At 39.6% G+C, this 18,093-nt stretch overlaps 1 protein-coding gene across 3 annotated transcripts in view; it reads left to right on the forward strand.

The window, feature by feature from the left end:
• The window catches only part of LOC121376936 (fucolectin-like), a 41,769-nt gene that overhangs the window by 3,573 nt on the left and 20,103 nt on the right, over positions 1–18,093 (forward strand). The window contains exons 2-4 of one of the 3 annotated variants that reach the window (XM_041504743.1): positions 287–520; positions 9,004–9,240; positions 10,825–11,026. In XM_041504743.1, coding sequence (XP_041360677.1) covers positions 287–520; positions 9,004–9,240; positions 10,825–11,026 — 673 coding nt within the window. Of the gene's footprint in view, positions 1–286; positions 521–9,003; positions 9,241–10,824; positions 11,270–18,093 lie in introns of those variants that run through there. The other 2 variants (XM_041504742.1, XM_041504745.1) reach the window with 2 other exon arrangements.

Here is an 18,093-nt window from a genome sequence, read left to right on the forward strand (position 1 = left end):
CAGACACTGATATTCTAAACATGAAACTATATTTAATATGTAAGTTTAATCTTAGAAATATTTTATATTACTGATTATTTGCCATGTTTTATTTATTTTTTAAAATGTTTTTTTAGAACTAGTACCTTTAAAATGTCATTTTCCCCATTAATTGTGGACTGTTCCACCCCGCGTTTTATATTACAGATTTATTTTTCTTCTTTTTATATTACTGATTATTTAGCATGTTTTATTTATTTATTTTTAGAACTAGTACCTTTAAAATGTAATTTACCTCTTTTTGCAGTGGACTGTTCCACGAATCTGGCTCTGCGGAAGCCCACCCGACAGTCGAGCACCTACAGCCCGACGTCCTTCAGCTACAACAGCAGCCTGGCCGTGGATGGCAACACGAACACCCGATTCTCGGCCAGGTCCTGCACGAACACACACCCTGGACCAAACGAGTGGTGGCAAGTCGACTTGCGGGGATACTACACCGTTCTGTCGGTGACGCTCGTCAATCGAGGTGATAGGCATGGTAAGTGAGACTCCCATAGTAAGTGGGACTCCCATAGTAAGTGAGACTTCCATAGTAAATGGGACTCCCATAGTAAGTGAGACTCCCATAGTAAGTGAGACTCCCATAGTAAGTGGGACTCCCATAGTAAGTTTGGATTGATGGATCAGGGCACATATCCTAGTCCTCCGCACATAGTAGAAAGGGTGGTGGGTGGGGTCGAGATATGACAAACAGACAGGAAGTAGGTATCCCTATTCTTCTTCCTCTTCTTTTTTTTCCCGTTCTCCTAGTCATCTTCTTCTTGTTGTTCCTCTTCTTCATATCCTAGTCATGTTCGTCTTATTTTTCTCTTCATGTCCTAGTTATCTTCTTTTTCTTGTTCCTCTTCTTCTTCTCCTAGTCCTCCTCTGCTTCTTCTCCTAGTCCTCTTCTTCTTCTCCTAGTCCTCTTCTTCATATCCTAGTCCTCTACTTCTCCCAGTCCTCTACTTCTTATTCTAGTCCTCATCTTTATACCCTAGTCCTCTTCTTCTTCTCTTAGTCCTCTTCTTCATATCCTAGTCCTCTTCTTCATATCCTAGTCCTCTACTTCTTCTCTTAGTCCTCTTCTTCATATCCTAGTCCTCTACGTCTTCTCCTAGTCCTCTTCTTCTCCTAGTCCTCTTCTTCATATCCTAGTCCTCTACGTCTTCTCCTAGTCCTCTTCTTCTCCTAGTCCTCTACTTCTCCCAGTCCTCTACTTCTTATCCTAGTCCTCGTCTTTATATCCTAGTCCTCTTCTTCTCCTAGTCCTCTTCTTCATATCCTAGTCCTCTACTTCTTCCATTTATCCTCTTCTTCATATCCTAGTCTTCTCCTAGTCCTTTTTTTCATATCCTAGCCCTCTTCTTCTTCCTCTTCTTCATATCCTAGTCCTCTACTTCTCCTAGTCCTCTTCTTCATCTCCTAGTCCTCTACATCTCCAGGTCCTCTTCTTCATATCCTAGTCCTCTTCTTCTCCTCCTAGTCCTCTTCTTCTTATCTTAGTCCTCTTCTTCTTCCTCTTCTTTATCTTCTCGTTCTCCTAGTCCTCTACTTCTTCTCCTAGTCCTCTTCTTCATATCCTAGTACTCTTCTTCATATCCTAGTCCTCTACTTCTTCTCCTAGCCCTCTTCTTCCTGTCCTAGTCGTCTACTTCATATCCTAGTCCTCTACTTCTTTTCCTAGCCCTCTTCTTCTTTTCCTAGTCGTCTTCTTCTGGTCCTAGTTGTCTACTTCATATCCTAGTCCTCTACTTCATATCCTAGTCCTCTACTTCTTCTCCTTGTCCTCTTCTTCATATCCTAGTCCTCTACTTCTTCTCCTAGTCCTCTACTTCATATCCTAGTCCTCTACTTCTTCTCCTTGTCCTCTTCTTCATATCCTAGTCCTCTACTTCTTCTCCTAGTCTTCTTCTTCATATCCTAGTCCTCTACTTCTTCTCCTTGTCCTCTTCTTCATATCCTAGTCTTCTCCTAGTCCTTTTCTTCATATCCTAGCCCTCTTATTCATATCCTAGTCCTCTACTTCTCGTAGTCCTCTCTTCATGTCCTAGTTATCTTCTTTTTCTTGTTCCTCTTCTTCGTATCCTAGTCATCCTCTGCTTCTTCTCCTAGTCCTCTTCTTCTTCTCCTAGTCCTCTACTTCTCCCAGTACTCTACTTCTTATCCTAGTCCTCGTCTTTATATCCTAGTCCTCTTCTTCTTCTCTTAGTCCTCCTCTTCATATCCTAGTCATCTACGTCTTCTCCTAGTCCTCTTCTTCCCTAGTCCTCTTCTTCATATCCTAGTCCTCTACTTCTTCTCCTTGTCCTCTTCTTCATGTCCTAGTCTTCTCCTTCATATCCTAGTCCTCTACTTCTTCTCCTTGTCCTCTTCTTCATATCCTAGTCTTCTCCTAGTCCTCTTCTTCATCTCCTAGTCCTCTACATCTCCTAGTCCTCTTCTTCATATCCTAGTCCTCTTCTTCTCCTCCTAGTCCTCTTCTTCTTATCTTAGTCCTCTTCTTCCTCTTCTCGTTCTCCTAGTCCTCTACTTCTTCTCCTAGTCCTCTTCTTCATATCCTAGTCCTCTACTTCTTCTCCTAGCCCTCTTCTTCATATCCTAGTCCTCTTCTTCTCCTAGTCCTCTTCTTCATATCCTAGTCCTCTACTTCTTCTCCTAGCCCTCTTCTTCATATCCTAGTCCTCTACTTCTTCTCCTTGTCCTCTTCTTCTTATACTAGTCCTCTTCTTCATATCCTTGTTCTTTTCTTCTAGTCATAGTCCTCTTCGTATCCTAGTCCTCTTCTCGTAGTCCTCTTCTTCATATCCTAGTTCTCGTCTTCTCCTAGTCCTCTTCTCCATATCCTAGTCCTATTCTTATCCTAGTCCTCTTCTTCATATCCTAGTCCTTTTCTTCATATCCAAGTCCTCTTCTTCTCCCAGTCCTTTATTTCTTATCCTAGTCCTCGTCTTTATATCCTAGTCCTCTACGTCTTCTCCTAGTCCTCTTCTTCATATCCTAGCCCTCTTCTTCATCCTCTTCTTCATATCCTAGTCCTCTACTTCTCCTAGTACTCTCTTCATGTCCTAGTTATCTTCTTTTTCTTGTTCCTCTTCTTCGTATCCTAGTCATCCTCTGCTTCTTCTCCTGGTACTCTTCTTCTTCTCCTAGTCCTCTACTTCTCCCAGTCCTCTACTTCTTATCCTAGTCCTCGTCTTTATATCCTAGTTCTCTTCTTCTTCTCTTAGTCCTCTTCTTCATATCCTAGTCCTCTACGTCTTCTCCTAGTCCTCTTCTTCATATCCTAGTCCTCTACTTCTTCTCCTAGCCCTCTTCTTCATATCCTAGTCCTCTACTTCTTCTCCTTGTCCTCTTCTTCTTATACTAGTCCTCTTCTTCATATCCTAGTCCTCTTCTTCATATCCTAGTCTTCTCCTAGTCCTTTTCTTCATATCCTAGCCCTATTTCTTCTTCATCCTCTTCTTCATATCCTAGTCCTCTACTTCTCCTAGTCCTCTTCTTCATATCCTAGTTCTCTTCTTCTCCTAGTCCTCTTCTTCATATCCTAGTCCTCTTCTTCATATCCTAGTCTTCTCCTAGTCCTTTTCTTCATATCCTAGCCCTCTTTCTTCTTCATCCTCTTCTTCATATCCTAGTCCTCTACTTCTCCTAGTCCTCTTCTTCATCTCCTAGTCCTCTACATCTCCTAGTCCTCTTCTTCATATCGTAGTCCTCTACTTCTTCCCCTAGTCCTCTTCTTCATATCTTAGTCCTCTTCTTCTCCTCCTAGTCCTCTTCTTCTTATCTTAGTCATCTTCTTCTTCCTCTTCTTTATCTTCTCGTTCTCCTAGTCCTCTACTTTTTCTCCTAGTCCTCTACTTCTTGTCCTAGCCCTCTTCTTCTTCTAGTCCTCTGCTTCTTCTCCTAGTCATCTTCTTCTTATCCTAGTCCTCTTCTTCATATCCTAGTCCTCTACTTCTCCCAGTCCTCTACTTCTTATTCTAGTCCTCGTCTTTATATCCTAGTCCTCTTCTTCTTCTCTTAGTCCTCTTCTTCATATCCTAGTCCTCTACGTCTTCTCCTAGTCCTCTTCTTCATATCCTAGTCCTCTACTTCTTCTCCTTGTCCTCTTCTTTATATCCTAGTCTTCTCCTTGTCCTTTTCTTCATATCCTAGCCCTCTTCTTCATCCTCTTCTTCATCTCCTAGTCCTCTACTTCTCCTAGTCCTCTTCTTCATATCCTAGTCCTCTACATCTCCTAGTCCTCTTCTTCTCCTAGTCCTCTACTTCTCCCAGTCCTCTACTTCTTATCCTAGTCCTCGTCTTTATATCCTAGTCCTCTTCTTCTTCTCCTAGTCCTCTTCTTCATATCCTAGTCCTCTACTTCTTCCATTTATCCTCTTCTTCATATCCTAGTCTTCTCCTAGTCCTTTTTTTCATATCCTAGCCCTCTTCTTCTTCCTCTTCTTCATATCCTAGTCCTCTACTTCTCCTAGTCCTCTTCTTCATCTCCTAGTCCTCTACATCTCCAGGTCCTCTTCTTCATATCCTAGTCCTCTTCTTCTCCTCCTAGTCCTCTTCTTCTTATCTTAGTCCTCTTCTTCTTCCTCTTCTTTATCTTCTCGTTCTCCTAGTCCTCTACTTCTTCTCCTAGTCCTCTTCTTCATATCCTAGTACTCTTCTTCATATCCTAGTCCTCTATTTCTTCTCCTAGCCCTCTTCTTCCTGTCCTAGTCGTCTACTTCATATCCTAGTCCTCTACTTCATATCCTAGTCCTCTACTTCTTTTCCTAGCCCTCTTCTTCTTTTCCTAGTCGTCTTCTTCTGGTCCTAGTTGTCTACTTCATATCCTAGTCCTCTACTTCATATCCTAGTCCTCTACTTCTCCTCCTTGTCCTCTTCTTCATATCCTAGTCCTCTACTTCTTCTCCTAGTCCTCTACTTCATATCCTAGTCCTCTACTTCTTCTCCTTGTCCTCTTCTTCATATCCTAGTCCTCTACTTCTTCTCCTAGTCCTCTTCTTCATATCCTAGTCCTCTACTTCTTCTCCTTGTCCTCTTCTTCATATCCTAGTCTTCTCCTAGTCCTTTTCTTCATATCCTAGCCCTCTTATTCATATCCTAGTCCTCTACTTCTCGTAGTCCTCTCTTCATGTCCTAGTTATCTTCTTTTTCTTGTTCCTCTTCTTCGTATCCTAGTCATCCTCTGCTTCTTCTCCTAGTCCTCTTCTTCTTCTCCTAGTCCTCTACTTCTCCCAGTACTCTACTTCTTATCCTAGTCCTCGTCTTTATATCCTAGTCCTCTTCTTCTTCTCTTAGTCCTCCTCTTCATATCCTAGTCATCTACGTCTTCTCCTAGTCCTCTTCTTCCCTAGTCCTCTTCTTCATATCCTAGTCCTCTACTTCTTCTCCTTGTCCTCTTCTTCATATCCTAGTCTTCTCCTAGTCCTCTTCTTCATATCCTAGTCCTCTACTTCTTCTCCTTGTCCTCTTCTTCATATCCTAGTCTTCTCCTAGTCCTCTTCTTCATATCCTAGTCCTCTACTTCTTCTCCTTGTCCTCTTCTTCATATCCTAGTCTTCTCCTAGTCCTCTTCTTCATCTCCTAGTCCTCTACATCTCCTAGTCCTCTTCTTCATATCCTAGTCCTCTACTTCTTCTCCTAGCCCTCTTCTTCATATCCTAGTCCTCTTCTTCTCCTAGTCCTCTTCTTCATATCCTAATCCTCTACTTCTTCTCCTAGCCCTCTTCTTCATATCCTAGTCCTCTACTTCTTCTCCTTGTCCTCTTCTTCTTATACTAGTCCTCTTCTTCATATCCTTGTTCTTTTCTTTTAGTCATAGTCCTCTTCGTATCCTAGTCCTCTTCTCGTAGTCCTCTTCTTCATATCCTAGTTCTCGTCTTCTCCTAGTCCTCTTCTCCATATCCTAGTCATATTCTTATCCTAGTCCTCTTCTTCATATCCTAGTCCTTTTCTTCATATCCAAGTCCTCTTCTTCTCCCAGTCCTTTATTTCTTATCCTAGTCCTCGTCTTTATATCCTAGTCCTCTACGTCTTCTCCTAGTCCTCTTCTTCATATCCTAGCCCTCTTCTTCATCCTCTTCTTCATATTCTAGTCCTCTACTTCTCCTAGTACTCTCTTCATGTCCTAGTTATCTTCTTTTTCTTGTTCCTCTTCTTCGTATCCTAGTCATCCTCTGCTTCTTCTCCTGGTCCTCTTCTTCTTTTCCTAGTCCTCTACTTCTCCCAGTCCTCTACTTCTTATCCTAGTCCTCGTCTTTATATCCTAGTTCTCTTCTTCTTCTCTTAGTCCTCTTCTTCATATCCTAGTCCTCTACGTCTTCTCCTAGTCCTCTTCTTCATATCCTAGTCCTCTACTTCTTCTCCTAGCCCTCTTCTTCATATCCTAGTCCTCTACTTCTTCTCCTTGTCCTCTTCTTCTTATACTAGTCCTCTTCTTCATATCCTTGTTCTTTTCTTCTAGTCATAGTCCTCTTCGTATCCTAGTCCTCTTCTCGTAGTCCTCTTCTTCATATCCTAGTTCTCGTCTTCTCCTAGTCCTCTTCTCCATATCCTAGTCATATTCTTATCCTAGTCCTCTTCTTCATATCCTAGTCCTCTTCTTCATATCCAAGTCCTCTTCTTCTCCCAGTCCTTTATTTCTTATCCTAGTCCTCGTCTTTATATCCTAGTCCTCTACGTCTTCTCCTAGTCCTCTTCTTCATATCCTAGCCCTCTTCTTCATCCTCTTCTTCATATCCTAGTCCTCTACTTCTCCTAGTACTCTCTTCATGTCCTAGTTATCTTCTTTTTCTTGTTCCTCTTCTTCGTATCCTAGTCATCCTCTGCTTCTTCTCCTGGTCCTTTTCTTCTTCTCCTAGTCCTCTACTTCTCCCAGTCCTCTACTTCTTATCCTAGTCCTCGTCTTTATATCCTAGTTCTCTTCTTCTTCTCTTAGTCCTCTTCTTCATATCCTAGTCCTCTACGTCTTCTCCTAGTCCTCTTCTTCATATCCTAGTCCTCGTCTTCTCCTAGTCCTCTTCTTCATATCCTAGTCCTCTTCTTCATATCCTAGTCTTCTCCTAGTCCTTTTCTTCATATCCTAGCCCTATTTCTTCTTCATCCTCTTCTTCATATCCTAGTCCTCTACTTCTCCTAGTCCTCTTCTTCATATCCTAGTTCTCTTCTTCTCCTAGTCCTCTTCTTCATATCCTAGTCCTCTTCTTCATATCCTATTCTTCTCCTAGTCCTTTTCTTCATATCCTAGCCCTCTTTCTTCTTCATCCTCTTCTTCATATCCTAGTCCTCTTCTTCATCTCCTAGTCCTCTACATCTCCTAGTCCTCTTCTTCATATCGTAGTCCTCTACTTCTTCCCCTAGTCCTCTTCTTCATATCTTAGTCCTCTTCTTCTCCTCCTAGTCCTCTTCTTCTTATCTTAGTCATCTTCTTCTTCCTCTTCTTTATCTTCTCGTTCTCCTAGTCCTCTACTTTTTCTCCTAGTCCTCTACTTCTTGTCCTAGCCCTCTTCTTCTTCTAGTCCTCTGCTTCTTCTCCTAGTCATCTTCTTCTTATCCTGGTCCTCTTCTTCATATCCTAGTCCTCTACTTCTCCCAGTCCTCTACTTCTTATTCTAGTCCTCGTCTTTATATCCTAGTCCTCTTCTTCTTCTCTTAGTCCTCTTCTTCATATCCTAGTCCTCTACGTCTTCTCCTAGTCCTCTTCTTCATATCCTAGTCCTCTACTTCTTCTCCTTGTCCTCTTCTTTATATCCTAGTCTTCTCCTTGTCCTTTTCTTCATATCCTAGCCCTCTTCTTCATCCTCTTCTTCATCTCCTAGTCCTCTACTTCTCCTAGTCCTCTTCTTCATATCCTAGTCCTCTACATCTCCTAGTCCTCTTCTTCATATCATAGTCCTCTACTTCTTCCCCTAGTCCTCTTCTTCATATCATAGTCCTCTTTTTCTCCTCCTAGTCCTCTTCCTCTTCTTCTCCCCCTAGTCCTCTTCTTCTTCCTCTTCTCGTTCTCCTTGTCCTCTACTTCTTCTCATAGCCCTCTTCTTCATATCCTAGTACTCTTCTTCATATCCTAGTCCTCTACTTCTTCTCCTAGCCCTCTTCTTCCTGTCCTAGTCGTCTACTTCATATCCTAGTCCTCTACTTCATATCCTAGTCCTCTACTTCATATCCTAGTCCTCTACTTCTTCTCCTAGCCCTCTTCTTCTTTTCCTAGTCGTCTTCTTCATATCCTAGTCCTCTACTTCATATCCTAGTCCTCTACTTCTTCTCCTTGTCCTCTTCTTCATATCCTAGTCCTCTACTTCATATCCTAGTCCTCTACTTCTTCTCCTTGTCCTCTTCTTCATATCCTTGTTCTTTTCTTCTAGTCATAGTCCTTTTCGTATCCTAGTCCTCTTCTTCATATCCTAGTTCTCGTCTTCTCCTAGTCCTCTTCTCCATATCCTAGTCCTCTTCTTCATATCCTAGTCCTCTTCTTCTCCTAATCCTCTTCTTCATATCATATTTCTCTTCTTCTCCTAGTCCTCTTCTTCATATCCTAGTCCTCTTCTTCTTCTCCTACTTCTCTTCTTCTCCTAGTACTCTTCTTCATATCATAGTCTTCTTCTTGTCATAGTCATCTTCTTATCGTAGTCCTCTTCTTATCCTAGTCCTCTTCTTCTTATGCTAATAATCTTCCTCTTATTCTTCTCCTAGTCCTCTTCTTCATATCCTAGTCCTCTACTTCATATCCTGGTCCTCTACTTCTTCTCCTAGTCCTCTACTTCATATCCTAGTCCTCTACTTCTTCTCCTAGTCCTCTACTTCATATTCTAGTCCTCTACTTCTTCTCCTAGTGCTCTACTTCTTCTCCTAGTCTACTTCATATCCTAGTCCTCTACTTCTCCTAGTCCTCTACTTCTCCTAGACCTCTAGTTCTTCTCCTAGTCCTCTACTTCTTCTCCTCCTCCCCCTCATTAAAAATATTATTTGTGTTTCATTTAGGCAACAATTTGCGTGATTTTCTCATAGAGACCTACCTTGAAGACAGTCTGGAGAAGGAAGACTCTGTTCCGAGCGTTTGTGTGCGGTATCTGGGCACAGTGGAGCAAGGGGCCACCAAATCCTTCGAATGCGCCCCATCAACAGTAGGGCGTTTCGTGAAGATAACACATCAAGGCAATGGCCGCCCTCTGTCGCTGTGTGAAGTAGTGGTGGACGGGTCAGAAGTTTCAAACGTCGGTAAGCAGCTCGATAATACACCTCGCTGCTATTGCCAACAGAATCATGTTTACGTTTTTGTCTGCACATTCATGGGGTCGTAGCCCGGTGGTAAAGCACCGCCTGATGCGCGATCAGTCAAGGATCGACCCCCCGTCGGTGCGCCCTCTGGTCTATTTCTCGTTCCAGCCAGTGCATCACAACAGGTGTATAAAAGGCAGTGGTATGTGTTATCCTGTCTGTGGGATGCTGCATACAAAAGATCCCTTGCTGGTAATCGAAAAAAAGAGTAGCCCATGAAGTGGCGACAGCGGGTTTCCTCTCTCAATATCTGTGTGTTCCTTAACCATATGTCCGACGTTGAGTGTTGAGTGAGTCGTTAACTAAAACATTTCCTTCCTTCATTGGGTCGTAGCCCGGTGGTAAAGCACCGCCTGATACGCGGTCAGTCAAGGATCGACGCCCCGTCGGTGGGCCCTCTGGTCTATTTCTCGTTCCAGCCAATGCACCACAACTGGTGTATAAAAGGCTATGGTGTGTACTGTCCTGTCTGTACCGGCCTCGGTGGCATAGTGGTTAAGCTACAGGCTGGTAGGTACAGAGGGTCCGCAGCCCGGTACTAGCTCCAACCTAGAGCGAGTTCTTAAGGGCTTAATGGGTAAGGTGTAAGGCCACTACACCCTCTTCTCTCTCACAAACCACTAACAGAGAGCCCAGATAGCTGAGGTGTGTGTCCAGGACAGCGTGCTTGAACCTTAATTGCATATAAGCATGAAAATAAGTTGAAATGAAACTGAAAGGCCCGGTAGGGGACATGTATTGCTTTAAGAGTATTCTCAGAATGCTTGTCATCACTCAACGAGAATACGGCAAGAGTAGTCCGAAGGAACGTAGAAAGTGTCGTTCGTTCTACGTCCAAATAGTGTTACATACCCTTGTATATAGCTGGTATTCAAAAGTTGTGGCACAATTAGTGTAACAATTGGAAACACAAACCAAAAATGTATAACCTACCGTAGGCCTACTCAATAAATCCCGATTGAAGTACTTGCATCATTATTAACCAAGTAAATCTTCCAACAACATTAAAGGGACATTAGTGAGTTTGCTGCATTGTAAGAGGTTTCCGACTAATAAAATAGTTCTACGATTAAACTTACATATTAAATATATTTTCGTTTTTAGAATATCAGTGTCTGTATATTCAATGTGTTTCTGGTCGTCTTAATATTTGTAAGAAGCCCAAACTGGATGTTGTCTTCAAATAATTTCGTATGTACAAAAAAAAACAACACACGTTTAGGCCTAATATACAGACACTAATATTTTATGCAGAAAAATGTATTTGATATGTAATTACAGTCGTTAAAAAGTCTCTGTTAGTCGATAGTTACATCTTAAAAATTACACAAACTCGAGAATGTCCCTTTAACCAAGTAAATCTTCCAAAGACATTAAAAATATATGCCCGCCATTTTAAATCTGCTAAATAGAGGGAAGCAACTCGCCCTGCAATTAAGAAAAGTATTGACTTAATGTGCACCCTGCACTATGGCAAGAGGCAAGTTAACATTGAAGTTTTTCTCTGTCTGTCTTGTTTTTCAGCTTCTATGTTTCATGGATCTCTTGGTACGATGTGGACACCGGCGACCACTGTTAATGGAAACTTCAAAACTCCTATGGGATGTGGGACAGTCTGCTTCAACAGCGCGACCTGTCTGGGTTTCAACCACAACAGAGCGTTACAACAGTGTCAACTGGCTTCTCCCATTGGTGCAACAACGTCTGTGGGGGCGGAGTCATGGAGGTATTTTCGTCGAGAAACAATGACTAGTGCTTGTCCTCGTGATTGACAGTTCGACCAGCCAATAGAATATGGAAAAATTATTGGGATACGCACCTTTAAAGGAAATACATGTCTTGACTTGACGCCATTTACCTTTCGACCGACCGTTCAAAATTGCGCCAAATTTCCTCAATCAAAATTGCGCACCCTTTTCTCTTTGGCATTAACTGCTCCATTCAAAATTCCATAGCACCACCACTACCCCCACCCGCCTGCTACCGATTCGATCGGGCTGCTGGTGCTCCCTTGCACCTGCCGGTGTTGGCGGTCCCTCCTCTTACCTCCCCCACCTTTCCTGTCATGGACGGAGTAGCCGGTCAAGGCCGGCTCTTGTGCCCACGACTGGCGTGCGCTACAACAGCTTGTTCTGAATGTGCACGTAAAACCCTATGACCTGACCTGACCTGACCTTGACGTGACAATTTTAACATGCTCACATACCACGAAGGTTTCGAGCATGTCTATCCCGAGTCCCGTCTCTGGATAGCCAGGGGCCTGACTCGGGACAGAAAACTTTATCGGGCAATTTTGAATTTTAATCTAAAAATAAAAAAGGGGTCAATTTTAAATTTAGATGCGCGTTCCAAAAGAAAATAATAATAATACAGGGCTCTAATAATTTTAATTTTTTGTCACTAAAAAAGATCGGGCAGTCTGAAAATAAAAATGAACAATTGTGTTTGCCCTTACAATTAAAGACATACTGTCACAGATTTAAAGACCTTATTTCTCTGAAAATGGATAATAAATAAAAATTACAGTAATTGTTGGAAACCAAATCTAGCTATCGCATCACCTTAACTGAACCATGATGGAATGAAATCCATGTCATCCCTCTCGGCAATTTTAGTTTTTGAATTATGGACCATTGCCATAATTCAATTATTTTTACAAAATATCATTAATAAATGGAGTATGGTGGTTATGAAGATGGTTGAATAAAGTACATTTAAGGACAAATCAAATTATATTTGTTCAGGTAATAATTTGTTACACCATTAAATAGGTCAGTGTTCTGTGACAATATGCCTTTAATGCCCACTTAGACTAAAAAAAACAGAGAGGGATGTTGGGCAGGAAAGGGGGTCAACCCGCGCCCAGGAAGTTTTTTTATTTATTTTTATTTTTATTTTTTTTCATATTAATAACTGTTTATTTTTTCTTGACCATTCCCTTGTTGACAAATATCAACCCATGCAAAGGGAGAAGGCATGGGTTGTTACAGTAATTTTATATATAATTTATACACACATAATGTAGTTACTACTTTATAGGCAGACTTAATTAAAATAATATATTCACAAGGACCTGGATTTTAACAAGTATCTAGAGTAAATGAAAGTATATAATGAAATATGAAAATATGAGAGAGAGAGAGAGAGAGAGAGAGAGAGAGAGAGAGAGAGAGAGAGAGAGAGAGAGAGAGAGGATAAAGGAAAAACAAATATGTGCACACACACGCATTATTTACAACAACATTTCAGTGGTCTGTAAAAAGAAGTAGGATATACAATAGGCATACAGATATGAAGGTGTTTCACGTGACCTGTTGGGGCTGATGAAAACAAATTAATGAACAAAATTAATTTAAAGATTATATATCAAATAGAGAATGGTACATTGCCCACTTCGTAACAAATTTATTAAAGCAGTTTTTACTGTAGTGAATATGTTTCTCAATCAGGTATCTTTGTTTAACTTCGTTTTGGAAATGAGTAATGTTTAACTGTACATTTTGCACTTTGCATTTATATATAAAATACTTAGCTAACAATAATAATAAATCAAAAATATTATCTGTTTTAGTATTACTTTTACATCCAAATATAACAAGTTCAAATGATAAATGTAGGTTAAATATATGATTACAAGATTTTAATAACCAATTAAAAAAATTGTTCCAAAAAAGCTGAACAACTTTACATTCCCAAAATAGATGTTCTATAGATTCTCGCATTTCGTGACAAAAAGTACACATTTCACTGTCAATAAGTTTTAGTTTATAAGCAAACGTGTTGGTAGTCAGTATCCTGTGTAAAATTCTATATTGGAACCATCTTAATTTTATTTCTTGAATGGTTATAAATGGCTTTAAATAGATAACAGACCAGTTTAGGTTGGAAGTGAAATGAAGTTGCCATTTTAGTATGGCAATATTCGGAACTTTCGACAACGTTAATGTATAATAATATAATTTTGAGCCTTTTTTAATAGAGAAAAGTGTCCGTTGAACCGGAGAATCGTCCAAGGAGATATTTGTTTCAACTTTTTTAATATTTGTTTTCCTAAAATATGACTTAACGGAATTAACGACGCCATGGTATTCTAGAAAAGAAACATCTAACTCGTATATATCATTAAATTAAATCATTAAATCATTAAAGTAAAAAAATCTCCTCGCTCATTACCAAGATCGCAAATCTGAGAAATATCTTTCTCAAGCCATTTCTTTTTCAAAAAGGTTTTCCTATCAATTTTTATTTGGGAATTATAAAAAATTGGTTCAGATAAGAAATCTTCAAAGGATGTTACTTTTATTGCTGTCGAGAAGTCATAAAAAGCCCGAATACAGTCCTTCCAAAACAGGTTATTTACATTTTTGAAACATTTTGAGGGGAAGTCGTTACCAAATACAGAAATATTACGAAATTGAGGAAAACAAGCAAATAAAATAGGTTTCCATTTTGAATCTTTCGTTTCCAATTTTCGAATCCAGGTAATCTTTAAAGCCTTGATATAATTAAATATATCTATCATACCGAGGCCGCCTTCTTTAACAGTTTACATACAGTTATTCTTTTTATCCTATCTGGTTTTTGGTTCCATACAAACCTGAATAATATTTTGTTTAATTCACACTGAAACGACTTAGTGGGGTTTGGTAAAGTTAACAGTAAATAGTTGAGTTTAGATATTAATAAGGCTTTTATTATAGCTATTCTGCCAAGTGGTGTTACAAATCTTCTCATCCATCTATTTATAATCTGTTTAATTTCAAACAGTTTAGAGTTGTAATTAAGTTTAGTTATTTCAGAAATATCAGTACTAAAGATAATTCCAAGTGCTGTAAAAGTTAGAGGATTCCATTTTAGATTTAAATGTTGTAAATATCTTACTGAACTATTCTTTTGGGAACCAATCCAAATAACTTCAGATTTATCATAATTTATTTTTAGTCAAAAGATGTTCTGCTACCATTAAGTATAAAATCTGTATCATCAGCGTATTGTGAAATAAGATATTCTTTGCTGTTTATTGAAATGCCTTTAATATTCTTATTTTTACGAATAAGCTCTGCAAGAATTTCTACACAGAGGAGGAATATATACGGAGATAATGGGTCTCCTTGCCTGCATCCTCTGTAAATGTTAAAGGATGATGATACATTTCCGTTGACTATAACACTGGATTTAATATTTTTATAGAACACAAAAATCCATCGTTTAATATTTTCTCCAAATCCAAAGAAATCAAGTTTTATGTAAAAATGACCAAGAAATCGTATCAAATGCCTTTTCAAAATCTACTCTTAGAAACATTCCTGGAATATTTTGGGATTCAGTACAATACAAAATATCATACAGGATCATTATATTGTCACTGATGTGTCTATTTGACATAAACCCAGTTTGATCTTCACTTATGAGAATATGGAGTACCCCTTTTAGTCTTTCTGATATGCAGGCTGATGCTAATTTATAAACAATATTTAAGAGTGAAATGGGACGCCAGTTAGTTAGAAAACGTTTGGGTTTATCGCCTTCGGGTATGCAGGTAATTATTCCAAGTTTCTGTGTTATAGATAATTCACCATTAATAAAAGCATAATTCACAGATCTAAGAACAAAATAATCAATATCTTTCCACCAAAAAAAAAAAAAATCGGCAGAGAAACCGTCAGAACCTGGACTTTTATTGTTCTTTGTACGTTTTAAAGCATTTGATAATTCTTCATATGTCAATAAACCCTCTAAAGAGTGCTTTTTCTCTGTTAAGTTTATTTATATCTTGACCTAAAAATAAGTCATGTAGGTCAGTATCAGCTATCGTATCTTCTTTTGAAGAATAGAGGTTTTCATAAAAGTGTTTGTCTCATGCATAAGTTCATTTTTATTTGTAACGATAGAACCATCATTTTTCTCAATTTGAGTTATAGACTTGCTAATAAAGTTCCTATTTTGTAAGTTACAGAAAATAGTTAGAAATTCGTGGAAGTTTTGTTATTGGTTGGGGTTAGAAAGAGAGGGGCATCAATCGTATCGGGAACGTTGGCGTGGACGGCAGCATGGGGGGTGGGGTGGGGGAGGGGAGGGGGTGGGAGGTCAAGGTTGTTCCCGGACAAACCTAACACACCCTACGGCAGAAACCGCCTAACTACGGACTTCCGGTAACACTCCCCATCCTCTGATGACTACGAGTCAGAATTACCAAAATGTTTGACATGATGATTAATTAATTAATGTGCTCTAGTGGTGTCGTTAAACAAAACAAACTTTTTTTCTTTATTATTCACTATTTGAAAACAAAACAAACAAGAAAAACAACAACGTCGAGCCCAGACTGTACCCTCGTTAGAAAACAAACAAGCAAACCGACAGACATGTAATACACACATAGGCAAATTACAAACACTGAAATGATTTCCCCTTCTAGTGTTTCTGCCAGAAAGAAATTTTTGGGTATGGCGCTACGGAATTGAATGCAACCGCAGTCAACAGGGGGTATGGGTGGGGGGCCTCCCCCAGAAACAAAATGGGTTGAGTTTAGGGTTAGGGTTAAGAAAACCATACAGTAATGATAAAGAGTAATTAATTTTGTCAAAATGTTAACTTAAAAAATACCAGTTTTACCTAGATGAGCCATGGGATATTTGTGTGAGTGTTGGCATATATATATATAAAGCTGTAGCTAGTGGGAATATCCAGCATACCCTTATGAAAAGTAAAAAAAGTAAAGTTTGTTTTATTTAACGACGCCACTAGAGCACATTGATTTTTTATCTTATCATCGGCTATTGGACGTCAAACATATGGTCATTCCGACACTGTTTTTTTTAGAGGAAACCCGCTGTCGCCACATATGCTACTCTTTTACGACAAGCAGCAAGGGATCTTTTATTTGTGCTTCCCACAGGCAGGATAGCACAAACCATGGCCTTTGTTGAACCAGTTATGGATCACTGGTCGGTGCAAGTGGTTTACACTACACACTGAGTCTTGCGGAACACTCACTCAGGGTTTGGAGTCGGTATCCCATGCCTCGACTGGGATCCGAACCCAGTACCTACCAACCAGTCTGTAGACCGATGGCCTAACCACGACGCCACCGAGGCTGGTCCTTATGAAAAAGTAGGACAAAAGTAGGAAAACAGAAGGAACAAGAGTAGCTAGTGAGGTACATGATACGCCCGTCAGGAGTTTGATGGAAAACCATAGGCATTAATGAATATGTTACGGGTATGATTCAATTCTAAGTATGTGACATGTTTGCAATGGGATGGATGAACAGTTTGTTTTGGACCAACTACTGATGATACTGTATCCATTGGAGAAGGTGCTGTCTGATTAATGAAGCTATTGTTCTTTCTTAGAAAGGGAAAGTTTGTTCAGCATGGGTACTTTGATGACACATTTATATTGGCAGAGAAACAGTTTATGTATGTAATGTTAACAATACAGAACCGTCAAGAAATTAGCATATGTATTGTCGGTGCTGATTTGCATACTGGAAGAGTAATTATATTTTATGGACAGGAAAAGTGGGTATAGACAATTTATTTGATTTATTTTTTATTACAGTGACCTAGTAATTGTATGTAACACACCACAGGATTGAAAATTAGTGGTCGCCCGTAGCAATTTTACAAAGCTAGTCAGTTGGGCGCCCACGGATTTTAGGGTCTGGCAAGTATGGTACTAGTTAAAAAAGAAACACGGTGACAAAACACACCGCATCTGTGTTGACGCAAACTACAGATCTGGCTGCAGAAGACATCGATTATGTTCTATATTTGACAGCGCCAAAATAATGAATAAAGATAAAATTCATATAAATAAATAATAATTTATTAAGTTTTAAACCCATATCATTTCAAATAACATTTTATTGGGGGTAAAAGTTCAGTGTAAATATAACCAAAAATTATTTACAAATTACCATCAAACTGCATAGGTTAACTTTTTTCTTTCTTTCTGAAACAGGTTTTAAAGGGACACGCCCTAGTTACGGTTAGTTGTTAACCATTACGGTGTTATTTTTCGCTATTAAACTAATTTTTTCACAAATAAAATTGCACTTTACTTACATTTTATTATTTAGAATACACATTTCCATTCACCTGAAGTGCTTTTTGGTAATCCTGGTAATCCTGATGTTTGTAAAACCATGAAATGCATTTTTTGTATTTCTTAAAAAGCCGCACACACTCGAGAAAAAAACGTTAAGCAAGCGAGGTGAGTTTATCATCGAGCGAGAGTTCAACACAGCGATGTATTAGTAAAATTGTATTAAATAAAGTAGGGCTAGTGAATTTTTAATCGTGGCTAGTACATTTTTAAAATCACTGATCCCATGGCTAATGGGTTTTGTAAAAATTCTAGAAGCCCTGGGCCCCGTTCCACGAAGTGATCTTATCATTAAGATCAACTTAAGTGCATAACTGCTTAATGCACTTAAGATGATCTTAGCACTAAGACCGCTTCGTAAAATGGGGCCCTGCTGTATGTAAGGAAACAATTTCTATTGGGCAGTAAAATGAAATCCGAGCTCCTACGAACAGAAGGACAACCAGGACCACATTCGTTATTCACAAACCGATACTCTACACAGTAAACGGCATTCAAGATCTAAGGGACGGGACACAGTCTGGTGGTAAAGTGTTCACTTAATGCACGGTCGGTCTGGGATCGATTACCGTTGGTGGGCCCATTGGGTTATTTCTCGCTCCAGCCAGTGCACCACGACTGTTATATGAAAGGCCGTGGTATGTGTAATCCTGTCTGTGGGATGGTGCATATCAAAAGATCCCT

Source organism: Gigantopelta aegis, chromosome 7, assembly GCF_016097555.1.
Source record: "Gigantopelta aegis isolate Gae_Host chromosome 7, Gae_host_genome, whole genome shotgun sequence".
NCBI classification, from domain to species: domain Eukaryota; kingdom Metazoa; phylum Mollusca; class Gastropoda; order Neomphalida; family Peltospiridae; genus Gigantopelta; species Gigantopelta aegis.